The sequence below is a fragment of the Lontra canadensis genome, unplaced genomic scaffold (genome assembly GCF_010015895.1).
Source record: "Lontra canadensis isolate GAN:19392208 unplaced genomic scaffold, GSC_riverotter_1.0 scaffold40, whole genome shotgun sequence".
NCBI lineage: Eukaryota > Metazoa > Chordata > Mammalia > Carnivora > Mustelidae > Lontra > Lontra canadensis.
Genome location: NW_022631034.1, coordinates 4,934,652 through 4,962,643, shown reverse-complemented (window position 1 = coordinate 4,962,643; position 27,992 = coordinate 4,934,652). Strand labels below are relative to the sequence as shown.

Here is a 27,992-nt window from a genome sequence, read left to right as displayed (position 1 = left end):
ATCAAGCCCTGGTGCAGTGGTGCGTCGGAGTCAGGCGTCATTGGGGACAGCCCCGGAGTGCCGAAAGTCCCCAGCCCGCTTCCTCCTGCGAAGACGTAGCTGCGGGTGGCTGTGGTGGCGGCGTCCAAGATGTCGACCAAGAATTTCCGAGTCAGTGACGGTGACTGGATTTGCCCTGACAAAAAGTGAGTTCACGAAGGGTCCCGAATTGGGGCAGGGTTTATCGGTGGAAGTTTTTCCAGGTTCGCTGGGCGTTTTCCGTTCTCACGGTCTCTGGTACCTCAAGCCGGGTTGAGGTGGCGAACCGCCAGCTCCCAGGCAGGAAGGAGGCTCCAGTTTCTTCTCTCTGAGCTCTTTCGGGGGCCTTTGTGTTGAGGAGGTCTCCAGGTTTCCTCGACATTATCTCTCCAAGGCAGCCCCCCTTTTCGAAAGCGAGATGGCCCAGCTTTTGCCTCCACACCCCACCCCCGCCTCGGCCAGGTTTCAGCGATAAGGAAATCTCCAGAGTCGAGGCCAGCTTGCTATTGGATATGCCCCACGTGACTTTTTTCTGCGGAACTTTTATTCGCGGGAAGCTGCTTTCTCGAACTCGTCTTTTTGCTTCTCATAATTTGCCGTGGATTTTTGTGTTTTTTTGTTCTGTTTTGTTTTGTTTCGTTTTTAATTTTTTAATTTCAGTTTTGTTCCCCACTGTTTGTGATTCCCCCCCTTGCCCAAACACTACCTTTCTTTTATTTAAGAAATTCTGATTTTTTTTTTCTCTTTATTGATAATTTTCTCACAAGAGTTGAACCATTCACCTTGTTAAAGACGAGAGGCGTGTGTCTTTGCCTGCTCAGCCCTGGAGATTTCTGCATCAGAGAAGCACGTGTTTCAGTAGCTGAGCTATTTGACATTGTTGCTGAAGCCAGTGTGCTCTGTTAAATCTCCACTTTCTTTTGAAGGGTGCTTAGATAAATGCACCTATTTGGAAATACATGGAAAGTAATTGTCCAGAAAATGGAAAGCATAACTCACGTTCAAATAAAAATCTGTGACTTCTTATTAAGTTAGCTACAAACATCGTAGAGTTAGTGGTAGTAAAGAGGAGAAACTTTGAAACAAACATGGGCTTAATTCCAGTTCTATTGCTTACAGACCATGTAAGTAGGTTATTTAACTTTAAAAAACTGGTATAGAATAGCTCCATTTTAATGAATACATGATAGTATAGATAATGTGTAGAACAACAAAATGTACAGAATGTGAATACTCTTTTTTTTTTTTTTAAGATTTTGTTTATTCATTTGACAGAGAGATCACAAGTAGTCAGAGAGGCAGGCAGAGAGAGAGGAGGAAGCAGGCCCCCCGCGGAGCAGAGAGCCCGATGCGGGCTGGATCCCAGGACCCTGGGATCATGACCTGAGCGGAAGGCAGAGGCTTTAACCCACGGAGCCACCCAGGCGCCCCCAGAATGTGAATACTCTTGTTAGCTATTGGTAGTAGTTTTAGAAAAGTTAAATCAATTACTGTCCCTAAAGGACATTAAATCCTTATTTCCCCAACATTTGACTTCTATGCACACCTTAAGTAGTTAAATGAAATATTGTTGTGTTTATTTAATAATAAATGGATGGCTCATTTGGATGAAGATTGGGATTATCTGAAGGATCAGTCAGCCTAACAGTATTGAATAGAACAAATTCATATGCTATAAATAGCATTGGCATAAGTGATACAGGCTGTTGAAAACATTCAGAAGATAAAAAACTTGTGATTTTTGTGTTGTCGGTTACTTGTAGAATGATGTGCCTTTGATGGTGTCATTATGACAGCATATGCAAATACTTGAAGTAGGTCGAAGAGAGTACCTTCAGCTCTGTTACAGTTATGTGAATAAAGTATTATTTCTACAGTGTGTATATTCAGGATATATTTTCGGTGCTTATTTGGGTCATAAGGCATTGATTTATGGGGGAAAATGTCTAAAAATTATATGGAATGCCCAGTTTAGTGCCCATTCCATAATTCACATATTTATTTCATTCTAGTATAACACCTAAAAGAAATCAGCTTTTTAAAATTTAAGATTTGCATGTCATTCAGAGCATTTAACAGGCTTTTACCAATATACAGGTGCACTTTTAAGACCATTGTTAGAAAACCTGGTAATTTTCTTGTTTTTAATTATGTTTGCTGAATATAAACAAAGTGATACTGTGTTGCACCATGTTGAGTTTATTGGTTGTGGTGGTTTTTTTCAACTAGGTTTCAGAGGTTTGGTAAATAACCCTAGAAAACTCCATTTCCTTGTAATTATTGAACTTACCTGCATTTTTAGTTAGTATAACCTGTCTTCTTTCCTTAAATCCATCTCGTTTCTAAAAAGATTTTATCGAGACCCATGAAGCCGTTTCTGATTTATCTTTATTTTCCCACTTGGTCCATCTTTAGGATTATGTATTTCTTACAATACTTAATGTATTTTTGTACCTATTTTCTTCTTTTCTGTACTAGGATTTATTTTGAAGTTGTTTTAATTCTTGGTGCCTTTCTGTAATTGTTGAAGTGGAGTCCTATCTCAGTTCAGCTTTGCCAGGGGGATTTTGTTATAATCAGTGGTAGGTGCCAATAGAACACTGAAACACCGAGATCAAATGACTAACCAGGATCACATAACCAGTTAGCGAAAGATTGGAATATTTTATCCTGGACTTGTGATTTTAAATCGTATGTTTTTTTCCACCTCATTGCAAGGATTTGGGGAGGGGGAATTGGTTTTTTTTGTTTGTTTGTTTTGTGATTTGACTGAGATGGCATTAGAAGTTCTGGATGCGGGTATATAATAAGGACATATTAGAAGTTGTGCATATAGAATTTTTAAAATTCATTAGATTTAAATAGTATCTCTATATTTTTTTTCTTTATTTTCAGATGTGGAAATGTAAACTTTGCCAGAAGAACCAGCTGTAATAGATGTGGTCGAGGTAAGCATTTAAGGAAGCTTCTATTACAACTGTATACGGACCATTTTTTTAATTTCCCCAGATTCGTAAAGCATTATTTTTCTATTTTCAGAGAAAACAACTGAGGCTAAGATGATGAAAGCTGGGGGTACTGAAATAGGGAAGACACTCGCAGAAAAGAGCCGAGGCCTTTTTAGTGCTAATGACTGGCAGTGCAAAACGTATGTGTTTTAAATTATCCGCTTTTTCTTCCATAATAACATGTCTAACCTTTACTTATTAGTATTTCCAGTTCTTACTAGTCACATTGACAAACCAAGGAAACCTTTAAATCAAAGATACGTTGATTATTTAGTCTGTACCTGACAGAGTAGTATAAAGAATTCTTAAATTCTATTTTTTTTTAAGGGCAGTATTGGTTTTTACTGTGATGAATTATGTATACTAGTAAATGAATGCTTTAGGTAAGCTTGCATTCCAAAAAAAGAAGGGCTATTTAAAACTACCAAAACCTACTTCTTCTTTCTATTGAAAAACCTCAAAAATGTTTAGTCTCTATCATTAATATGAAATATACTACAAAATTCATTTTGCCTGTTTACAAGGTAGTTTTAGAATCATAAGTTGTTTGCCATAATTATCTCTGATTAGGTAGTTTTCCTTCATACTTTTGATTTTCAAGTTCTGTATAGATTTTTTCCAACTTTCATCTTTTCTGTTGTGCAGATGAATTGCATATATGAAAAAGGACTGAATCAGAAGAGGGTTTTACAGAAATTTCTGATCTGATAGTAAATTTGTATTGGAGAATTCTCCAACAGATTAAGTCACTGGATTTTTATATGCTGTGAAATTCAGTGTTTGCACTTACTCCTCAAAAAAAATTTAACTTTATTTGGAGGGTATAACCTTACTGTTCTTTGAGGTAAATTTGGAGACTGAAAAATTAGTGAAACCTTTAAAATGAATTTTCCCCTGAAGGCATCAAAATCTCTGTAGGTATAATTTGCCTCATATTTTTGAAAAAAAAAAAAAAAAATGACAGGCACTTCTCAAGCTATATAGCTTTTGCTTCTCTGCTTAAATCGTTCAGTGTTTTGTTGGAATCCGTATTTTCTCTTCAGAAAATGTCCACTACTGGTACATTTTCTTTGTTTGCAATTTTCTTAATAAACGTTTCTTTATGGTAGTGATTTCATTCTAGTTTTTATTTTAAAATTCTGGGATGTCTAAAAATTTACTTTTTTCTTTTCTGTTGTATTATAGCCTACTAATTTGGTATTTTTCTCTTCTAAAGATGCAGTAATGTGAATTGGGCCAGAAGATCAGAGTGTAACATGTGTAATACTCCAAAGTATGCTAAATTAGAAGAAAGGACAGGTAAAATACAATCACATTCTAACTAAATGATTTTAGAAAAACTAAAAATTAATTGACAGTTCTATCATCGTCTCTAAAACAAGAGCATAGTAGTTGAAGATTCTGTCTGTTTTGCCCTTAGGTTTTTATCTTGGTATTTTTCTCTCATACCCAAAAAACATCATATTTTGTTTAATAATAACACAGTTTACAAAATACAGTATTAGAGAGTCCTGTGCTGACAAATAGTGACATTAGAAAGGGCAGAGTGTGGATGCCTGGGTGGCTCAGTCAATTGGGTAGCTGCCTTTGGCTCAGATCATGATCCTTGGTTCCTGGGATGAAGTGCCACATTGGGCTCCCTGCTCAGTGGAGAGCCTGCTTCTCCCTCTCTCTCTGCCTGCCACTCTGCCTACTTGTGCTCTCTATCTCTCTGTCAAAGAAATAAATATTAAAATAAAAAAAAGGGCAGAGAGGCAATTCTTTTAAGATAATTGTCTAAAGGTTAGGCAGTAATTCTCAAACTTAGCTGTGCCTTGGTGTCATTTGAGAAACTTTTTAAAAAACAGATTTCAAAACAGAACTGTGAAAGCTCTTTGGGTGTATGTCCCAAAAATCTGTAGGTGATTTGGGTGGTGTTTGGTAACCATTGGCCTAAGTAATAGGTTACCTTTGGCTTTGTGTGTTCTCTGTGGTGAGATGAAAATATTTACCTAATCGAATATAATTTTTCAGTTATCAGCAGTTAACCCAACCATATTATCAAATCTGACTTTATCATGTAGTGACTTAGACATCACATAATCAAAGGCTTCTATATACAGTTATCATTGTCAGACTTAGACTTACTAAACTACTTCCCTGTTTCTTTTCCTTGAGAACTTCACACCACTTAAACACTGTGTGGTTTCTGAGGGTATGAGACCCATTAGCCTTTCCAGAATCACCTGGACCAAGCTTTTGAGGCTGTAACAGAAATCCTTGTTTTATTCTCCCCCCTTTTTTTTTTTTTATTTTTGTTTTTTGTTTGTTTGTTTTTTTAATAATAATCTCATGTGAGATTATAGTCCAGTGTCCTAGATATTTTTTTCTTTTTCAATCCTCAAGTGTTACCCCACTTTTCTCATTCTTGGCCTTTAAATTGATTGGGTAGATTGGAGCCTTCTCATAAGAGTCTCCCTTTTTTTTCCTTTCTTCACCTTTAAAGTATATGTTTTATCTTTTTTGATCTTTTTTCTTCCCTGGTAGTTTGTGTCCTTTTTATATTCATCATCATCTCCCTGGCCACAGAATATTTGTTGAGTTTCTTCAAGATCCAGTCTCTTAAGTTTTCTTTCTTTGCTCTTTATTTTCTGGGCATTTTTTTCTGAGCCCTTAGTTTAAGTAATCTTCGGCACACATAATACTCAGATGTATGTCTTCAGCTGAGCCTTCTTTGACCCATATATTAAACTGCCTATTGAACAATACCATCTAAATTTCAACCTTATTATATCCAAACTGAACTCATGATTTTCCCCCAGGACCTGGCCCTCTTCTAGTGATCTCTTATGCTTGTTGCGTAAGCCAGAAATCTAGATGTGCTTAGTAACTTCTTCATTTCTCTTCTGTTCCCCGTCCCTTTCTGCCCGCAAAATTCTTTTCCACCACTCCCCTAGATAGGAATACCACTAAATCTTGTCTTGTAGAAATAGCTACTTAGCTGGTGTCTGTATATGTTCTGCCCCCCTTCTCTGTTGGCAGCCAGAGATATGATGTTTTATTTTGTTTTCCAGAGTAAAAACTTCATTAGTTTAAAACTGTTTTTTTATAGGATAAAGTCCAAAATCTTTAACAGTTTTTTAAATTGTATTCCCGAAAAGCCTTTTATCTATTTATATTCTCTGACCTATTTTATGAGTCTTTTAAGTTTCACTATTGCAAGAGCAACTGAAGTCCTCAAAGTTTGATGTCTTCACTTCTCCTTTACCTAGTATTTTTTTCTGTGATTCTGGTGTCTTGACTCTTTGCCACTTCTCTGGCTATAACTAGTAGTCTTTGCTGGTCACAGTTGTAGGTGTGAAATAACCTATACCATTGCTCTCCAGTGTTTCTTTATTATTTTTAATAAGGAAGACCAAGGTTCTGGGAAACGTTTCCTAAGCATGAGATAGTTTGCGTAAAAGAAAAGTTGATGTACTACTGAAAGATTGCTGACTTCTCGTTATCCCTTCAAATAATTATACAAATAATTTACTTAGCCATTCTTCTATTTTGAATAGTTTATACACTAGTAATATTCTTGTCAAAAATTAAATTTTTTCTATGGCCTATATGAGAACATGAAAATAGCTTTATATTTGCTATGATACTCATTTTAAATTAATTTTACATGGCTCTTGGATTAGGCAGCTGCAGTAGACTCAGGTCGTGATCTGGGTCCTGGGATCCAGCCCCACATCGGGCTCCCTGCTCTGTCTGCCTCTTCCTCTGTCCTCTCCCTGCTCGTGTTCTTTCTCTCTCTCATTCTCAAATAAATAAAATCTTCTTTTAAAAAAAGTAATTTTACTTACATACCTATGCAGAATTACTTGTGAATTACAGTTCACTTTCTAAATCCTGCAATAATTTATTTGCCGTATCATTTTTCAGCTGTAAATTACTTAAATATGAACAAAGAACTGTCTAAAAGCCCAACTATTGGTTTTAAATAGGATTGTTTTAATATTTTTACATGTTTCCACATATTAACGGTCTGGTTTATCAGGCATTTTTCTGTACTGCTGACCTGAAAATAATCATGCTATTGCATTATATTTGTTCACTTTCCTTTTTTTGTTTTCATTAGTGAATTAATTCCCATCTAAATCCTGTGGATTTGGGGGGGGGCTTGTTTTTTAGTTTTTTCTCCTTTTAAGTTTTTAGAGTTTAGTTTTTTATTACTAATCATCTCTTAAAATGACTTATTTTCATCTCGATCCTGTGAAATTTTGTTTTTTTCCTACTTTCAAATACTTTGAAGCTTATATCTTTATTATTAGTTATCTTTTAAAAGTTTGTTATTACACTACGCATACCTTAATCTCAGGACATACTGATAAAATATTAAATATATCTAGAGGTAAACTATAGTGAATTACAACTTTCCACAGTATTTGTAATCTAAAATTAGTATTGAGTATGAGCTGTTTTCTTGAGGTTCAGGGTATACTTGTTTGTACTCGTTTTTCTCTTTTTATATTTAATTTCTGAAAAGGTAGAGCCAAGATTTTAGTCAGGAAAAGTTATTACTATTATTTAATACATTCTTCATTTGTACCTCACATACAGAAGCAAAAGGAAATTCTTGTATAATACAGTTGAAGTCCATATTGTCTCTGAAATAAGGCAGGAGGAGGAAAGAGATCACATGCAAGTATTTGAGGGATAAGCACCTACACATTGCAGTGTTCACTGATACAGACTCTAATGAAGATAAGATTAATGTGATTATTTTTTAAGTTAAATTTAATACATTCTGTTGTTGGGACAGTTATATCTCTTCTACTATTTGTGTCTCTTAGAAAATGACGATAGGGTATATGATCATTTTTTAAATGCCCATGATTGTCAATATTAAAGCCACATAGCCTAAGGTCTTTAAAAATACTTTTTTGTTCATAAATTTAAGTTTTGCACATTCATGAAATCCTTAAATCTTGGACTCACTGCCTTTGTGTGCTGGTACTGCTCTGTAGCATGTGCAGTAGTACTTAGATAATGTTGCTCTTGGTGACATAGGTCTGTTATGTTTTCAATGGCAGATTTATTCAAAATCTCACTCTTTCTCTAAAACCAGCTCTTTTCTCTGAAGCCTGTGTCAGAAAACTGTCGATCTAATTATAGTTATTTGTGACATCAAAGAATAGTGGTTTGCTGACCTTGATTACTTTTTAATAGAATATTTTCGTTTTATTTATTTATTTTTAAAGATTTTATTTATTTATTTGACAAAGATCACAAGTAGGCAGAGAGGCAGGCAGAGAGAGAAAGGGAGGAAGCAGGCTCCCTGCTGAGCAGAGAGCCCGATTGGAGGCTTGATCCCAGGACCCTGGGATCATGACCTGAGCCGGAGGCAGAGGTTTAACCCACTGAACCACCCAGGCACCCCGAATATTTTCATTTTAAAATTTTATTGCCTACTTCATTGAACCTAAGTGACTTTGAACAATATGTTAAAAATAGTTGTTTAAAACCAACTTTGGTGTCTTTTATTATGTCATCATGTTTGTTTATATAATGAAGAATATTTCAAACCCTAGCTACATTTTATTCCAGCAAAAGTTCAGCATATCCAAAGATACCAATCTATTTGCAACTGTACTCAGTGAAATTTGATTCTTAGTTCTTACTGAGTCCACTTGTCTCAGGAGAATTATGATAGAGTACAGAGGAAAGTCGTTTTAAAACTTGGGTTATAGCATAGATTTGAAGGAGGTGTTTTCCACTTGGGTATCCCATGCATAGTCTAAGTCATAGAGGACATTTTTAAAATTGAGAAGAGCTAGGAATGTAGCAACAGGCTTTTTTCAGCCAAAGTATCTAAGTTTAACACTCTTCTCTGTAGTGATGTTGTTTAATACGCTTTTTTTAAGGTAGTAATTTATTAGCTAGGCAAATGTAACTGATGAGATTTTTCTTTTTTCTCCATTGCTTGTAGGCAGTTTTGACATTTTTGTTGTTGTTTTTGTTTTTGTTTTTTTATTTATTTGACAGAGATCACAAGTAGGCAGAGAGAGACGATGAAGCAGGCTCCCTGCCGAGCAGAGACCCCGATGAGCGGGGCTCGATCCCAGGACCCTGGGATCATGACCTGAGCCGAAGGCAGAGGCTTTAACCCACTGAGCCACCCAGGCACCCCAATTTTGACATGTTTTTATTATTTTAATGAATTGTCATAGGGTAACAGTTTATGCCCCCTCCCTTTTTAGGCTATGGCGGTGGTTTTAATGAAAGAGAAAATGTTGAATATATAGAAAGAGAAGAATCTGATGGTGAATATGATGAGGTAAGCTGTATGTTAGTGTGCAGATTGAACACAAATTAGAACACATTAAAAAATACCTAAAATGCAAAGGAATAATAAACGTATATTTTTGTAAGTATACTCTGTATCCTTTAAGACAGCTTATCATTTTTAAGAAGTCCTAACTTAAATACATAATTGTTGCAGTTAACTTGAAAATATTTATTTACTTAAATATGTAAAAGTAATTTCTTAGAAAAAATAGTAATTTTAAAACATTTCAGCTGACAGAAATATGAAACTTTTTCTCTAGTTCGGACGTAAAAAGAAAAAATACAGAGGGAAGGCAGTTGGTCCTGCATCTATTTTAAAGGAAGTTGAAGATAAAGAATCTGAGGGAGAAGAAGAGGATGAGGATGAAGATCTTTCTAAATACAAATTAGATGAGGTAAATGATTTCCTTGTCTTATTTCCCCTTAGTCTTACTTGAGCTATGATATAACATGAATCTTTTCAGTGGTCTTTGTCCAATAGTGAAGATATGTTTTTACGTATTTATTTGTTCTCAAAAAAGATTTTGAACTTCACTCTGCCAAGCAGTATTCTCTGGAGTTAAAGTAATGAGACAGAACCATCCTTCTTTTAATGGAACTTCAATTCTAGAACCGAAAGACATAAATGAATGAGATAATTTAGATAGCAGTGGTATTGTAAAGAAAATATAATAACAGATCATGAGAAGAGCTACTTTGATTTCAGTGGATGGAAAGATTTTTGAGGAGGTGAATTTGAGCTGAGACCTTGAATGATAGAATGATACTAGGTGCTGGCCACCAGAGCTGTGATCAGAGCACGTTCAGGCAGAGAACAGCAAATAGAAGTCATTTAAATAAAGGAAAGATCATCATCAAGCAACATCAAAAAATTGTATTAAACTAATGTGGTTAGAGCAGAGGGGAGAATGTGGTGAGAGGGTCAAACACTATTAGGTCAGGTGGTATCCATTCTGTGAGTCCAGAGTCTAAAGTTTTATGGCCTGTTGTATACGTCCAGATTAAGGGTACATTTGAGGTCTGATCCTAAGAAGCCCTCAAATGCTACTTAACAAATCATTGTGGAACAATTTTTTTAAAGCTTGTTTCTTAACAAATGAGATCAAGCAAATCTGATCTGTTTCAGTTTCGTGACTGTCAATATAGTAAGATACTGGGGAGGCAGAATGGATTTCTAGAGTTAGGGAGACTACGTGAGAGTTTATACTGTAATATACTAAAGAAAAGAGCAAAGTTGTGAACTTAGACTAAAGAAGAGGGATTCAAGGACTTTTTTTTTTTTTTTTTTAAAAGAATTACTTATTTATTAGACAGAGATCACAAGTAGGCAGAGAGGCAGGCAGAGAGAGAAGAGGAAGCAGGCTCCCTAATGAGCAGAGAGCCTGATGCGGGGCTCGATCCCAGGACCCTGAGATCATGACCTGAGCTGAAGGCAGAGGCTTAACCCACTGAGCCACCCAAGAGCCCCGATTCAAGGACTTTTAAGGGGTAAAACTGAAAATTCTTGACAGCTTACTTGGTAATTGTAACAGAAAAAGAAGAATTGAGTATGACTTTTAGGTTTACTTTACTGAAATGTCTGAGATAGTCATCTGTTTATCTGAGACAAATATAGTGGGCAGATTTTAGGATTGAGAATTTGCTGAGATGTTGATAGAACCATATATCTGTTGATGATACCGTATATTTATATGGAGATGTTGAGTGCACAGAACTGTTCATCATTCCTAGTAGATAGCATTCATACACAAATGTGTAAATAATTGACTGAATTCCTGTTAGGATGAGGATGAAGATGATGCTGATCTCTCAAAATATAATCTTGATGCCAGTGAAGAAGAAGATAGTAATAAAAAGAAATCTAATAGACGAAGTCGCTCAAAGTCTCGATCTTCACATTCACGATCTTCATCACGCTCATCCTCCCCCTCAAGTTCAAGGTCTAGGTCCAGGTAAACGGGTACAGGTCAAGGGTAACACCAGTCAAAATGTCAGTATCTAACTTCTTTATTTATAAATTTTGTTTTTCTTGACTGAATAAGCTTTCCTTTTTATTTTAGAGATTTCATTCAAGTCAACATTTACAAAATAATTTTTCTTAGTGGCATGAAGTTATTGTCTGGTATTTTCAGAAGTGCAGAGTTTTAATGTGAAACTTCCTTAGCCCATTTTTTAGCACCATGCCTTTTATTAAAATAGACTTTAAAAATTAATTTAAATCATTACATATAGTGATACTTATTTAAAGAGGTAGTATACATTTGGGTACTTTTAAGTAAAAGGAAGATTTCACTCATGATGTCAAAGGCGAGTATAGAAATTTTCTAGACACTAATTAAATCATTGGTTAATGGACAAAGTTTTAATAATTTACTTTGATATAAGTATTTTGAGTAAAGGAGGAAATTCAGACATATTAGTTCTGTTGGCTTAATGCTCGAGATTTTGAGATGTCCAGGAAAAAGGATTTAGTTGGTGTTGTACTTGAATATTATTTTGCTAGTAATGTAAAATTTTAATAATACCTGATTGCATAGTCAGCAGTGAAAATTTTAGGTGAACAAAAGCAGTACCTTCTATAGGCAGTGTTCTCTTGAAGAATTTTATTCATGGTGCAGTGAAGCCATGGGCCTTGAATTTTAATGGTATTTAAGGACAAAAATATTAGCTAATTGAGTACTTAACAGATAATTTTTATTTGAGTACTGTAAAGTCTGAAAGCATACAGGTGTGATAATACAATTTTAAGATTTAAATGTAATAGTAATCTTTTTCTGCAAGGTATTACTTTAAGGGATAAATTAAAGGTATATATTAGGTTAATAAGTGAATTTTATTTTCTTTGTGATTTTTAAAATTTAAATTGGCCATATTTCCCCTTGTGTCATTTTTCAGTAATTACCTAAGACAATGACAGGATTGTTAATGTGTTTTCTCTTTAATTCCCTAACCTTTGAGTAGACAGAAAACAGCCATTAAACAAACATACACATGGCATCTACTTAAAAAAAGTCATATTAGCTACAGACTAAGGAAACAAGGAAATTGTTAGAGATCGGGGAAATTGATAGAGATCTATCAGAGAAATTAAATTATAAACAGCAGTATTCGTTATTCCTGGATGTGTAAGTCCTCAGTTACTTTAAAAATTATTTGTGAACAGAAAGTACTTAATGAAGTGAGGTAATGCTTAGTGTTTTTATTTGTACAATTTTGAGTGATTTTTGTAGTAATTTAGGCAAACTTGGGAAGTGATAGTTCTTTTTTTTTTTTTTTTTAAACTAGCTTAAGTTTGGGCATAACTATTGAAGCAATAAACTGTTTAGTTACCGTAAAATACTGTATTTTGAAAATATCTATCTCAAATAGCTGTCTTTTTATATGAAAATGAACTCTAATATATATTTTTTTTTCAGTGTTCATTTCACAAAATTCATTTAAGTGGTCCTGGAAAAAAAAATCCTTCCATGTTGTTCCAGGTCCCGTTCAAGAAGTTCTTCCAGTTCGCAGTCAAGATCTCGTTCCAGTTCCAGAGAACGTTCGAGATCTCGTGGGTCGAAATCAAGGTGAATGAGGTAGCATCTCTCTGTAAAGAGAGAGAAAAAATATTTAAAGGCTGCAGAAGGCGTTGCTGCTTTTTTCCTCTTATTTTGCTTCTACTTGTCAATTTTATTTTAGCATTAGAAAACTAATGCACTTGCCTCAGCTTAATTTTCTCACCATGAGATGTTTCCATTGCCAGCAGTGTGCCAAGACATTCCCATGATTGAATTAAGGTTGCAATTTTGCATAATGCAAGGTTTGTTATTTTTGTGCTAGCTAAAATGTGCTGAAGTAGGAAGATGGAGCCAAGTCTTATCATCAGATCTCTAGTACATTAAAGTCATGTTTGCAATAATAGTTCAAATAAAATTAGAAATATGCAAAGAAAAAGTTTACTATGTTCTTAAAAGGAAGAAAATTAACCTTGCCCCCAAACAGATTTTGTTTTTTAAGGCAGTTCTTTCCATATTTACAGAAACTGTTTTATCATTTACATCAGATAAAGTTTCTGGAATGTTTCATACATATTTCTATTTTTTGGTAATATATAAAATACTACAGAATTACAAATACAAAATGTTTTACATAAATACTATATATAGAACAAACACTCCTTAAACTTTATAAACTAAAGTGTGGTTGGTTAAAAAATATATATGTTGGTTAGTCTAGGTAGGATGTGGTCTTACGCAAGTATTACTATTAACTTCAGGTTGCAATTTAGTCCAACCTGTCAAGGAAAACAATTTGTGGAGAAGCAAATGAAACATTAGTGTTTACTTTCTTGAAGTTTTTCCTAAATTTGGTCAAAATATGCTGCCCTTTAAGTTGATTTATTGATCATTTATTTAAAGCATCTAACAAGAATAGAAAACAACTAAAATTCCACTTGTGTGGAAATTCACACTGAAGTTTTAGGATAGTTTTTTGGTAAAAAACACTTGCTTAGTAGAGCCAAATCTGTAGCATTAAAGGGCATTTGCAGTTTAACATTAAGGGAAGAAAGAATGGTATGCAGGCTTGTATTAAGCCAATACAAAATGGAGAGCAAGTGAGTTTCTTGTTACTATGTATTATCAGTGTTTTAGTTCTTTTATTTGAGTGCTTCTTAGGTGAAGATCCTTAAGTCCTATATCCCTTTGGGAAGTACTAGAATTCAGATTTACAGAACAGCCTTCATGTTCTTCCCAAACATTTTTTTCATTGCTTATAACTTTCCAAAGAATTCTCCTTTTGGGCTTTCTGATTTTATTTTAAGCCCAAAGGTGAATTTTTTGGGAAGTTTGAGCTAAATTCCTTCAACCAAAATAAGTAAATGAAGAAAAAATTTTGCATTAAACATTTGCACATTTACTTCTACCTGAAACATGTGAATGTCAACACTTCATACTTCATGAATAATAGTCCTTCATAAAAATAAAGATTGTTAATATAAATCAAAGTTTTAAAGTTACTCATTTTATTTTTCTTTTATTTGGCAGTTTAATAGTTACTGTTCTTTCCCATTGCTGTCCTCTATCCCTTCCTTTTGTATAGCAACTCAACCAATAGGTTGCATAATTCCTCAGGGAATTATTGTATTTGCCTCAGGAAGTTGTATATAACACAAGTTTGTTCCCAAATGGGATGATGTTTTCTAGACATAAAGTCATGCCAATGCAGTTACCTTTTGGTTTTGTTATTTATGTATACTTTAAAATGTAAATCTTAAGTTAAAAAAAATTAGTTCCTTAATATATTAAGCTGGTTTTAAATTATAATTGATGAATGCTTAGAATGTTAAAGTAATTGTACTTAAATAGAATTGTTTTCATGGTTGAACCCAGATGTCTTCTGTTGAGTATGCAGTAAGTATTCCTTCTTACAAAGTTTTCAGTTGTATGTTCTGTTTATTTTTGGAGCTATCTGTTAACTAAATGATCTGCCTCATTTCTTCTTTTAATGAAATATTTGATTTGTTTCTCAATCAATGAAGATCCAGCTCCAGGTCCCACAGGGGCTCTTCTTCCCCACGAAAAAGATCTTATTCAAGTTCATCATCATCTCCTGAGAGGAACAGAAAGAGAAGTCGTTCTAGATCTTCTTCATCTGGTGATCGCAAAAAAAGACGAACAAGATCACGGTCACCCGAAAGGTTTGGGTTTCTGTAGAAATAAGAATGGGTGTTCTTAAGTATGTTTATTAAATTTCCTAGTCAAGGATTAGATTTTCGTTTTCTCCTTGTTCCAATTTTAAATTACACTTTTCAACTTTGAACTTCAAAACCATTTATTATTTTGTTTATCCGGTGTGCTTGATCAGGTTGCTTAGAAAAGTCATAGATCAAACTACTCTTCCCACTATCTGGTCATTTTATTGTTTAAATTTTTATTTTCGTATATGATTATTATAGCCAACTCTCGGTTATTTCTGTCTTTTAAGATTGTAATTCAGAGGCTGTATGTAGAAATAATTTAGAAGTTGATTTTTTAAATGTATTGATTTATGTTCTTGAGTTTACATTAAATACTAGAAATCAGAATTCTGGGGCCTCTAGTAAAAAAATTAACTATTTTATCATTGGAAATCTTTTCTCATATAAATATGTATAAATGCATTTCCATAGCAAATTACTGTTTTATGCCCTTCATCTATAAGGACATAAGGAAATTGTTCTTGTAGCTAATAAATTTTTCATCTTGCAGTCCAAATCTTTTATTTTTTTTTCTCCCTAAGAGAAAGACCTTTACTAGATCACCTTACTGTATTGACATTTTTTAAATTTAGAGAGGGCAGGTGTCATCTGTCAGCCTTTTCTGCAACAGGCTAATTAATTACTAAGTTTCATTAACTTTCTCTACATTCTCAATGTCTAATTATATAGGCATTTTAATGATTTCCTTTGTAGTCTTTGCAAATTTTCCATATCCTTTCAGCTTCTGAAAATAAGAAGTAGAATCTAATTATTGCTGGGTTCAGTGGTAGAGTTACTTCATAATTCCTTCGTGTACAGAACGATTAATTTTTCTTCACATTTTAAAGTTTAGATACTAAGGTTACACACAACTAGTGTTGTTTTTGTGCATTTGTTCCTTTGTAAGAAAATTACTCCTACTTGAGTGAAATTCATTCTGTTGCTTTCTTACCACTCTGCAAATTTATATCTTAGCCACATATAATCCCCCTAGTTTGTTGTCATCTAAACTTAATGAACATGTTCTCTATTCCATAAGCCAGGTGATTGGTGAAAACACTAAACAACCCTGAGCCCAGGGCCAACCCCTCGGAACACCACTACTTTACCCAGGTTGATATATTGACTTATTCATATTAGCTGCATGAATATAACCCTATAACTAATTGTACAATCATCTTATGTGACCTAGATTTCCAAACGTAATTATTTATGAATAGATATTTTCATACGCAGAAGCCTTGCTTTATTTGTTTTACATATAGACTTACTGCACTACAGTGTATCACAGGGATTGATTTAGTCACACTTCCATTACCAAGTTTATATGCTTTTGTTGTATATTATCTGTAATTTTACACATTTCTGCAAGGCTTTTCTTTATTACCTTAAATAATTGAGAGGTGGCTATATCTTGAAAAGAGAAGATACTTGTAAATTATAGAAAATTTTAAATTATGGTTATGCTATTACTGAGCTCATACCCAGCATCTAAACACTAGTTAGTTGTTATGTGTATACATTTGTATCTTACATTTTAATTATTTTGCCAGCATATTAAGGTTTTATTTTTTATATTTTCACAGTCTTAAGAATGAATGCTGGATAACCAGCTTTAGCTTACTAGATTATCTGCTTTCTCCTTATGTCTTACAGGCACCACAGGTCATCATCTGGATCATCCCATTCTGGTTCCCGTTCAAGTTCAAAAAAGAAATAATGTATTAAAATTTACATCTTAAAAAAAAATCAGTACAGTGCATGAAGCATATTTTTTAAGAAGTTGGTGTCTTACTTGGTCAGAAGTGCTAAATCTGCTAGTAGAGGTGCATGCCTTTCATTGCTTTTCAGATCAATACAGCTGTGTTTATTTGTGAAATTAAAAGTTAAATAGTATTTTAAGCCATAATGTCCCAAAATATATGCTCTATTTATCATTCATTATTTACAACCATTTGCTTCACTTAAAACCATCTCAGCTATGGCAAAGTACTTTGTTTCCTAATTTGAACTCTTGTTTTTTTTCATTTCCGAATATGAACTGTCTATTGACTGAAGACAGGATAACCTAGGCTTGCCTGAACTTGGGCATGGAGGCAAGACTGTGGTAAAGTAGTTGGAAACAATCTGTTCATGACAATTTGGGAAAAGGAGTCAACCTGTTTATGTTAATCTATGTCAAAGTGATTCTTATCAGAAAAAGTTAAAACTCGTTGAAAACAGCCCACTGGAAACTTGTATTTGAAATTCCCTATGCTGAGGGTGCCTTAGAATCTTTGTCTCTCTCTTACTCTGTTTTACGTTTTGTATCACCACATTTAATGAAGAAAAATCTTATGAATTGCAGAAGGGATGTTATTCATTTCTCCTTGACACATAATTTTGAGCAAAAGTGTAAAACCAGTTCCTCTCTTTACTGGCATTAATGATGAGAAAATCATCTATTTCAAAATGTTTATCTTAATATTTTAAGAAGCTTTATGTGATATCCTTTAAAAACCCAGTTATCACATATGGTAGGGTAGACAAAGTTAAATCATAGTTAATGAGGAACAAATTGAAGAAAGCTTCAAAAGAATATTTCTCTGAGTGAAAGACCCAACAGAGATTCTGTGAATTTAAGTGAACATTTATTTGCCTTGGAACGTTCAAACACTGCATAAAATTTTCTTTTGAGTAACAAATGAATGCTTATTTCTGCATGACACACAGAATTACTTATTGTTCTATTCACTTGAAATTACTTATGGCTTAAAATACTTTGAGAGTTTGTTTTATTTCTGAAAATTAAAATCTGGTCACTTGAACCCCATTTTGTCCTCTGGCTTAAAAACAGAAAGGTTTCTCTTAGCAGTATCTTCAGTGACAATGCAAGGTAAGTATATTAAGGGAAATCGACAGTGCACTTGGGGACTTTTTGTCATGGGGGTCAGTATCCACTTTTTGTTTTTTTTCCTTAATTTTAAATTATTGTCTACTGCAATTTAAAATTTTAAAGTTTTAAGGTGTTTAGTAGACAGACCAAACGAAATTATTTGTTTTTTATTTCAAAATGAGTGATTTTTCTCTTCAAGTGATCTAAAGATGAAAGCAAAAATATCTTATGTAGAAGTATTTTGACGATATTTTTACAATGAACGTCCCCTTGTTTTTTTACATCTTAATTTTCTTTGCTACGTTTACTGTAGGTTGCACAAGAACTTTTACTCTCTTGTAATTGTGCCTCAGACTTCTTGAAAGTCCACCTTCTAAATTGCCCAGATGATCTTCTAGAGTCTACATGTTACCATTGGTTTATTCTTGTGCTTTCTGTATTTGAAACTTTGGCTGTACTAAGCAAATGCAAGGTTATAAATTTAGCTAATAGTTTACAGACAATTCAGATGATTATGATTTCATTTGGTTTAACTAAGCTGTACTAGTTCATTTCATGAGGAAATGATGCTGTAGACAAATGTAAATAAAGCTGTGAGTCAAGCATCAAGTGGCATTTGTGAGAAATAAATTAGAATTTTTAAGCTCTGAGTTAATGTTCATTTTTAAATTATAGTCCTGTTACTTTTGATTGTGCATTTTAAATTCTTTATATTCCTTTACCTTTGTGTAAGATCACCCTGTGTTTATATGGGAGTGCTTCGTTTAAAACATACCAGATTCATGATCAACTATAACCCTGGATACTCAAAATTTTTTTGACTTTCTTTTTCATGGAGAATACCCAAATTCGTTAACTATTTCCTACCAGAACATCACATAGTTTATTTCATGTGCTAAAATAGTACTCCATAGTGTGCTTCTTGAATTAATTTAAAACTGACTTTTGGACACTGAACAACTATTTTAACTGCTAAATTTTCTGAAGTTCCCATTTAGAATTCTTTTATCTAAACAACATTTGAATGGTATCCTATGTTTGAGTTCAGTACAAATTTAAAATGCAAGATAACCTCTAGGCACAATTATAAAAGTAAAATAAGTCTTTGTTTCCCCTTTTATCTTTTGTATTCTGGCATCCACAGCTAGTGTGTAGATGTCGGTAAGAAGGCAGGGTATTTCTCCACTCTGCCCCCTGTTTTTGATACAGTTTTGAGATGTTTTGTAAGTAACTTTGTAGCTTTCCTGAACTGGAAAGTAGTGTGAGTGATTTTAATTAAAAGACAATTTAAGGTATGTAATAAGAGATTACAGGCATTATAGGATTCTCCCTGTTAGTTTTACATACTGTTTTATAAAAAGCAAGGTTACAACTTAAGGAAATTTAGAATTTGTCTATGGGAGCCACAACAGTGGCTAAATAGGGATTTACTCCCAAGTCTGATAGCAAATTTCAGTATTATCTCTAATAACCACATAATTTGTCTCAGAAGATAAATGTTAAGTCAGAATGGTCAGGTGTTTCTTAGTGGTTTGGTAAAAGGGTATTTCATTCATTTATAGGTGGCTAGACACACACGCTAATTTGGAATAACTTTAAATTCACAGAAAAGTTGCAAAATTTGCGCAGTTCCACTATTCCCCCTCCACCCTGTTTTCCCCATCATTAACACATTTCCATGTACTTTTGACAAAACTAAGAAACCAGCATTGATGTTTACTATTAATTACAATCCAGATTGCATGTGAATTTCACCATTTTTCCATTGCTCTGTTCTAGGATCCAGTCTAGGATACCACAGTACAATTAGTTGTCATATCTCTGCGGTCTCCTCTGGTCTGACAGTTTTTCATGAGGTCCTTGACAGCCTTGAGGAATACCGACAGGGTATCCTGGAAAATATCTCCCATTCTGAGTTAGTCTGATTTTTCTGATGATTAGACTGGGAGAAGGGGAAGTTGGAAAGAATATTAGGGGAAAAGTGCCTTTTCATCATATATCTGGAGTACATACTATATGGATTTGCCCAGATTCATATTGTAGTTAGTATTTGCCCCTTAACCTACGTACTCCATCCTTTGGAAGCAGGTTACTAAGTATAGTCCATCTTCAGGGTGGATCAGGGAATTAAACTCTTGTTGGGGAAGGCGATCTACTCACTTGGAATTCTGTAAAAAAAGAAAAGCTCTCCCATTGTATCTGTATGGACTCATACATATTTCTTTTATACCAATCTTATGTTATTTCTCAAATTGTTCTAGCTTTGGCCTTGCGGAAATTCTTTTGATATTTGGCTCTGTGTTTTTTTTTTGACATGCCTTCATTCTTCCAGTAGAACATAAAGAAGATGATGGAGGAGGGAGGGAAGAATTGCTGGAGAGATACCATCAGTAGATGAAGGAATACGATCTACATTCATCATGGTGGGGTGAGGGGTGGGGTCCAGGGCACTTTGACCTTAAAAAGGAGCCTTAACAATTACAATTATCAGGAGGGATGGATCTGGATAGCATTAGAACCAAGTTTGTGGTCACTGAGAGTGACCAATAATGTGATTTCTTTCCATAGCATTGCACATACTTATTTTTAAAAAATGTGATAAGTAATAGTTCCTAAATATACATACTTAGCAAAATAAAAGGTACTAGCAAAAGAAAAATATTTACAACAACCTGGTAAATTCCTAAGTAATATACCTAAGAAGATTATGAGGAAAGTTCTATAGTAGTATTCAAAGATGTAAAAGGGACTGGGTTTGAAGTTTAAAATATATAGGACAGCCCTTTTCCCATTATCTTAATTTAGTGGGGGAGCACCTGTAAAATATTTAATGGTAGAAATAAAGTGATAAAAATGGGAAGAATTAGTTTTGTCTCATGAAAGCAAAACTCTTGAATTGACCCAGATAGTTTTGAAGAAGTTTAAAATGAATGTGAGCTAATTTGCAAAGGCCCAAGTTTGGGGCATATTTTTAGGGTACCAAAAATACAGCCGGGAAAACTTGGAGAAAGGAGGAACCTCATAATCTGTTGGAATTAATCTGGCCCACTTTGAACACTGACTGAAAACAGTGTTGAGTTAAAGATCTTAGTGTTGTACTCAGAGCAAAAAGTTTTGTACTGACCCAAGATGAAACATCTGTAGCCTACTATCAGGGTAATCACTAAGGCTGAGTATCTCCAGCCTGCAAATACTGCCTTTTATTTTCCCCATACTCATGTTCATATATACTAATGCTCAAATGTTTATTTCATCACTGATGACAAGTAATTCTGTTTATGTAATTTCTTTGCTTAAAACCTGTGCCTTCTAGCTTTTAGGATTAAACTAAAATCCCTTATGTACCCTTAAGAAGTAATAATTTATTTTTTCCAATATTCACACCTTTTCTTCCCCCACAACTCGGGCACTAGCCACCTTAACTATGCTGAGCCACTTGTGATTTTCATCATTGTACAAGTTTCCTATATCTGGAATGTCCAGTACCCCCCCACCATGCCCCTACCCCACCCCCCCATTATCACTTTCTCACTTAGCCTTTGACTCAATTCAGAGTTCTAGGATGCTGTTTCTGGTTCCTCTGAGTTTCCACAGGACTTACATGAATTTCCTGCCAGGCCCTGTCTATAGCCAGTATTCCTAGCTCTTAAACAGCACTTTGTCCTGGCAAGTGCTCAGTGTTTGACAAAGAATCCTGTTAATAGTGGTTATGTTTCTTAAGAGGTTTTAGTTTTTTTTTCCAGTATTAATGTAGGTAAAGTTTTTTGTCTTTACCAAAAATAATTCCTTGATTGCTGGAGTTTTTCTGAAGTTCTGAAGATTAACCAGCATGAAAATTAGTTCCTAAACTTTAGTCTTAAGAACAGGGTTTTTTCTACTTAAGTTTAATAAGTTCATTTCTTCATAAGCTGTGAAAGCTTTAAAGTTACCAATTCAGCTATGCTTCATTATAGAATCTCTAGAAATTTAAATAAGCTGTTTTCCTATTAATGTTTATAGGATGCAATTTGTATTTTTTGCAAACAAGATAGAATTGGGAACAACGGTTAGCCTCACTGGTGTACATTTTGAGACCTGTTCAGATTTTTAATGACAGAAGCACTAAAAAGTACTAAGCCGGAAGTAAGATCTTTTGGTCAACTACTGATTTATTCCTAAAATGCCTCAGCGAACATACTGACCTGAGCAAATTTGCTATAAGTTGGCAAATTGAGCTAAGTCTATGGGGTACATTGTTTGCAAAATAAACAGTGAATTTGAAATGTAGTTTGCAGGGCGCCTGGGTGGCTCAGTGGGTTAAGCCTCTGCCTTTGGCTCAGGTCATGATCTCAGGGTCTTGGGAACGGAGCCCCACATCGGGCTGTCTGCTCAGCAGGGAACCTGCTTCCTACCCCCTCCCCCGCCTGCCTCTCTGCCTACTTGTGATCTGTCTGTCAAATAAAATCTTAAAAAAAAAAAAAAAAATGTAGTTTGCCTTACCATTCTGATGTAAGAGCAGATAGAGTTCAAAATGATTCTGTGTATATTAAAGTACTGTCTTATAAATGTATTAGGTCTTTAGAACAGTATGCATATTATGGACTATGTATAACCAAATTTATACATAGTTTTTTGTTGTTGTTGTTTTAAGATTTTATTTATGTAGTTGACAGAGACAGCAAGAGCAGAAACACAAGCAGGGGAAGTGGGAGAGGGAGAAGCAGGCTTCCAGCTAAGCAGGAGGATGTGGGGCTCCATCCCGGGACCTGGGATCATGACCTGAGCCAAAGGCAGGTGCTTAAGGACTGAGCCACCCAGATGCCCCAGTACAGTGGTTTTTTTTTTTGTTTTTTTTTTTTTTTAAGTAGTTTCAAGACTAAAAACTTCAGTAGAAAATAGCATAGAATATAGCACTGCTTGATAGTTACACCACTAAAGTACATTTTATTGGCAAAAATGATTTGAACATTTTCTTGGACTCTTACATAGCATTGGCCTTTATGAGGAAAGTGTGATGTGTTATTTGCTCAGTAATGAAATGAAAACATGAAAATAAATACAAAATGGGAGTGTTAAATCGTGGATAGAAAAAAGTGATAGACAAGTTTTATATTAATCTTCTTGGTGAAATTATTCTTTAATCTGTCTGTTGGCTAGAAACCTGCCGAAATGTTGCCTGAATGATTAAATACTTCACATCAGAATTTCGAGCAGAGAAAATAAATGAGCCTGCATTCTTACAGTTAAAAACTGTAGGTTAGAGTTCAAGAATTTTTACATGATATTAGTGAGTGATCAGAGAATAGGAAATTATTTGCACCTTTTAAGCAGTGTGATTAGCATTACAAGATTGCATTGCCATATATCATACTTTAAAAACAACCATTGTTGTTGCATTAAAATCACAGAAAATGTCAAGAAGTCGTTCAGTTGGCCACCAGATAAGAAGACCACATCAATACTTGGCCCACTACATACCCAGTGCTGCAGAGTCTATAGTTCTAAAACCCTAGGTTGGAAAATGCTGAGTCAGATTGGGACAGATTTTACTTGTAATAATTGTGTTTTTATATTTTCCCTCATTTAATGATGATGGAAATGGGTTTAAACCCCGGCTTCTCATAATTATCTCATATCAAGATCTAAATCAAGTATCTAACCATTTAAACCACACTTTGAAGGAAATGATGACTGACAAGAACTCTAACATTGGACTTTTGAGTTTGGTAAGCCAATTAGGAAATTAACAAATTTTCCTCTATATTTGACTTCTTATGTCAACAAAGTAGGAAAGAAAAGGAAATAGGATTTATAAGTAATTCACTGTAAAATTTTGAAACACAACACCACTGCACTCTTGTCATTAGTACCATTTTTGCATTTGCTGGTTTTTGTGGGGTTTTTTTTATTTTTTTTTTTATTTTGTTTTAAGATTTTATTAGAGCACGAGGTAATTTAAGTAGGGGAGCAGCAGGCAGAGGGAGAGAAGATGTCTCCTGGCTGAGCAGGGAGCACTGTCCCGGGACCGCAGGATCATTACCTGAGTGGAAGGCAGAAACTTAATGACTGAGCCACCCAGGCACCCCTGCTGGCACTTTTTGAACAGTATGATCTCTTCCATTTTAAGAGCCTTAATTTTTTTTCATCATTGGATGACTTGACACAGGCCTTTGGAGGGTAATTTGCCAGTGTCAATATTTAGAACATACTGAAGCATTATGTTTATTCAGTTATTTATAAAAGTTGGTTGAAGCTACTGCATGCTTAGCAGTGAACTAGTTAAATGATTAGGTTGGGGGACAAGTAAGGTATTCTAGTGAATCTTCTATCAAAACAAGGAAAACAATAATAAATTTTGATGAGTATCATGAAGTAAGGAGTGGTGGGTAGAAGGCCTAAAGTTCAGGCAAATTATCCTTGGGAGAGTTATTCCTGAAAGATCTGTACTAGAGTTGCCAAGTCTGTTCTTAAGATGGTAACTAGTGAAGGTGGTATAAGTTTTAATGAGTTAAAAAATTAATAGCATAAAATGAAATAGTAGAGGTAGAGGATTCCATCATGCAAAACCTCTAGGTCATAGAGAAGAATTTGAATTTTATTCTAAAAACAGTTGGGAAATATTGAAAGGTTTGAAATAGTCCTAGTTAGCTTTAACATAACTTTGGCTGCTTCTTGGAGAATAGATTAGACCTACTTGATGGAAAAGAACAGTGAGAAAGCTTACTTAAGGAGTTTAAAGTTATAGCCTTTGTGTGATCAATAAAATATACGCTCCTAAATTTGGGGTTATGTGACTAATGTGTTGGGCTTTAAAACTTGGAAGTAAGATATCACAAGGAAGAAGGTAAGTGATTTTAAACCATTTTAAGATACATTCCTCAAGAAATGAAGGTTTCATACTGATTAAAGGTAAATTTTAATGGTTAAGGATGCATATTTCAGTTTCTGCAGTAATGAAAGTACAGCAAAAATTTAATAGAAAAATAGGATAATGAAAATTTAATAATTGCAATGAAAATTGAAAATTTGGCTTTAAGAAAAGTTTTTAAATCTTTAAAAAAGATTTTAAGAAAAAAGGTTTTCTTAAAATCATGAAATATATCAGGTGAGTTAAACTATATCTGTAATTAAAATGGATTTTTACCTCCCTATTACAGGTTTCCACACTGAATTAAAATTTCCAAAATCCCATTATGTCTATAAGGTGCATTCAGAATAAGAACAAACGTTGAAAATAAGATGGAAAAGTAGGTACCAAGCAAATATTAACCAGTATGTGCCAATATTAATATTTTTAAAAAGATTTTATTTGAGAGAACAAGAGCACAAGCATGTGGAGAGGAGAGGGAGGAGGAGACTCCTCACTGAGCAGGGAGCCCCATGTGGGGCTTGAACCCAGTACCCTGGGATCATGACCTGAGCCGAAGGCATCCACTTAACTGACTGAGCCTCCCAGGCACCTGGATAAAAGGGTCAGTTCAACACTAACAGAATCATCATAAACTTGGAAGTGAGTTGAAGCCCAGGCTTCTCATAAAGCATTCCATATCAAAATCCAATAACTTCAAAATCTTAAGACTGAAAGGGTGAATAGATCTGTGTAGTTAGAAATCCTAATAGCTTTCTCAGTAACATTAGCATTAAGTATATGGAATAAACATGATCAAGTTGATGTAATTGATAATTGTAAAACATTACCTCAAGCAACTGCACATAGAGTATTTACACAGACTGTTGAACCATACAATTCTCAAACGATTTATAGCACAGAACATACTTGGCCAGTGGGATTAAACTAGAACTCAACAGCAAAACTATAAAGTTCAGATTTAACATTGACATATATCAAAGGGCAAATGACAATGGAAGTTTAAAATGATCAGATTCACCTAAAACAGGGCTTAGAGGGAAATGTTTAACTTTGGAAGCATAAATTAGGAAAAAAGGTAAACCAACAATATATGTTACCATGTCAAAAATAGATCAAAGTAGAAAGTGAGAAATCAAAAGTAAAACTTTTGCTTCCTGGCAAGGTTTACCCTTCTATCCAAAAGAATGTATTAAATAGGATTTTTAAGTACGTTGAACAAAAAGATTGGGAGACAATGATAATCTGATAAAAGGAAACAAGCAAGGTGAAACTGAATGCTGCCACCCCACTCCTTTGGGTTTCTTGGATACATCACTGGAGTTTCCTGGCTGGAGACTTCCCAAGGTGGGAGGACAGGAAGGAGGAAGTCACAAACATTCATAGGGCGGGTAATAGGAAAAGTTCACACGTGGAGATAGATCCCTAGTAGGTCCTCCCAAGTCTTCAGGTGAGTAATTATTAGCACATCCCTGGAAAGAAACTTACACAAATGCAGGAAACACATAACCCCAAACAAAGAAACAAAATTGTAGCAAGTCACACCCACACCCCCCCCAATATCCTTCAAAAAGGAAGTTAAACTTCCACCTCATTACCACTTGCAACAAAGTAAAAATGTAAATCTATTGGGTTAAAGATATGACTATTAAAGCAAAAATATTTTAGAATCTAACTTGGGGTTAGGAATAGAAGAGACCTTAACTGTTTATTTGAGAGAGAGCAGGCAAGTGTGGGGAGAGAAGCTGACCATGCTGAGGGCACAGCCTGTTGCTGGGCTTGATTCCATATCCCTGAGATGAAGATCTGAGCTGAAATCAAGAGTCGGAGGCTTAACCGACAGCCACCTAGGGGCCCTTGAGACCTTAACTTTCTTACACAGGAATCCTCAAAATGCAGAAGAAAAAAATGAGCATTTTTTTTTCTGAATAAATATTTTACATATGATAGGAGACACAACACAAAAAGTAAAAAAGATAAATGACAAGGTAGGAAAATGAGAAACAGGAGATATCTCTAACTCTACAAAGAACTACAAATTAGTAACCTATGACAATCCCATAGGAAAACATACAAAATAAAGAGGAAGTTAATAGATGTGGAAATGGATTTAACTTCACTAGTGAAATTGGATTTAAATTCACTAATAGGGAAATTCAAATTAACAAAATATATTTCACCCATCAGGTTGTAAATATTTTAGACAGCAATACTAGTTCAGTACTGGCAAACAGAAGCAAAAAGGACATTTTGAGAAATATCTTTGCATGAGCATAGAAAAAAATGGAAAGAATACATCTCAATCTGTTAATACTGGTTTGGGGAATGAAAAGGAGAGATGATATTAGCATTTTAAAATATAATCTAAATGCTATTTGAACCTTTTTGTTTAGCTTAATATGTTATAATAAAATTTAAAATGATAAAAATCAAGGCAAACTATTGCAGGGGCACCTGGGTGGCTCAGTGGGTTAAAGCCTCTGCCTTTGGCTCGGGTCATGATCCCTGAGTCCTGGGATCAAGCCCCGCATCGGGCTCTTTGCTCAGCAGGGAGCCTGCTTCCACCTCTCTCTCTGCCTACTTGTGATCTCTCTGTCAAATAAAATCTTAAAAAAAAAAAAAAAAAAAAAAAAAAAAAAAACTATTGCAGTAGGTTAAGTAAAAGATGGTAATGACCTGAACCAGGCGGTAGATGTGGAGACAGAGACAAGTGAATGTATTTAAGCTATATTTTGAATTAGAATATTACTGGATGAGAGGTTGGAAGACAGAGCTGATGGAAAAGGAAGACCCACATAGAACTAGGAGTGGAGAAGAAAATTTGAAGTTCCAGTTGAACACACTGAGGTGTCTATGGGCTATCCAAATGGAATGACAAATAGTTGTATATATGAAGCTGGAGTTCAAAGAAGTACAGACTGCAGATATAAATTTGGGGGTCACTAGGTACAGCAGTTCATTTCTAAGGATTTATCATATAAAAAGCCCTACAAGGATACACACCAATATATATGAAAATATTATTGCACCATTGATTCTTACATCAAAAATTGTTAATAATCCAAACATTCAGAAGTTTTTGGATTATTTGTGGTATTTAAGAAGAATGAAGATTTCTATGCATACTAACCAAAAGAGATAATCAGATGGTTGTTAAATGTTTTTTGTTAAAAAACAAAAGACAAAAAAACAAGTTGCAAGAGTACTTCCAGT

The 27,992-nt window shown here is 34.5% G+C and overlaps 1 protein-coding gene across 2 annotated transcripts; it reads left to right on the top strand.

The window, feature by feature from the left end:
• Nucleotides 1-27: 27 nt before the first annotated feature.
• Nucleotides 28-18,582, top strand: ZRANB2 (zinc finger RANBP2-type containing 2). 2 transcript variants are annotated; one of them, XM_032870105.1, is made up of 11 exons: nucleotides 35-185; nucleotides 2,914-2,966; nucleotides 3,058-3,166; nucleotides 4,243-4,325; nucleotides 9,254-9,330; nucleotides 9,602-9,736; nucleotides 11,124-11,293; nucleotides 12,821-12,907; nucleotides 14,860-15,018; nucleotides 16,097-16,170; nucleotides 16,714-18,582. In XM_032870105.1, the coding sequence occupies exons 1-10, from the start codon at nucleotides 130-132 to the stop codon at nucleotides 16,128-16,130; spliced, it is 963 nt and encodes a 320-aa protein (XP_032725996.1). In that variant the 5' UTR covers nucleotides 35-129; the 3' UTR covers nucleotides 16,131-16,170; nucleotides 16,714-18,582. The 2 variants fall into 2 exon arrangements, with proteins under 2 accessions (XP_032725995.1, XP_032725996.1); XM_032870104.1 differs by lacking the exon at nucleotides 16,097-16,170 and having other exon boundaries at nucleotides 28-185.
• The last annotated feature ends 9,410 nt before the right edge of the window (nucleotides 18,583-27,992 follow it).

Coding starts and splice junctions, on each gene's coding strand:
- ZRANB2 (XM_032870104.1), top strand. CDS start 130: ATGTCGACCAAGAATTTCCGAGTCAGTGACGGTGACTGGATTTGCCCT. Junction 186..2,913: donor TGGATTTGCCCTGACAAAAA/GTGAGTTCACGA, acceptor CTTTATTTTCAG/ATGTGGAAATGTAAACTTTG. Junction 9,331..9,601: donor CTGATGGTGAATATGATGAG/GTAAGCTGTATG, acceptor CTTTTTCTCTAG/TTCGGACGTAAAAAGAAAAA.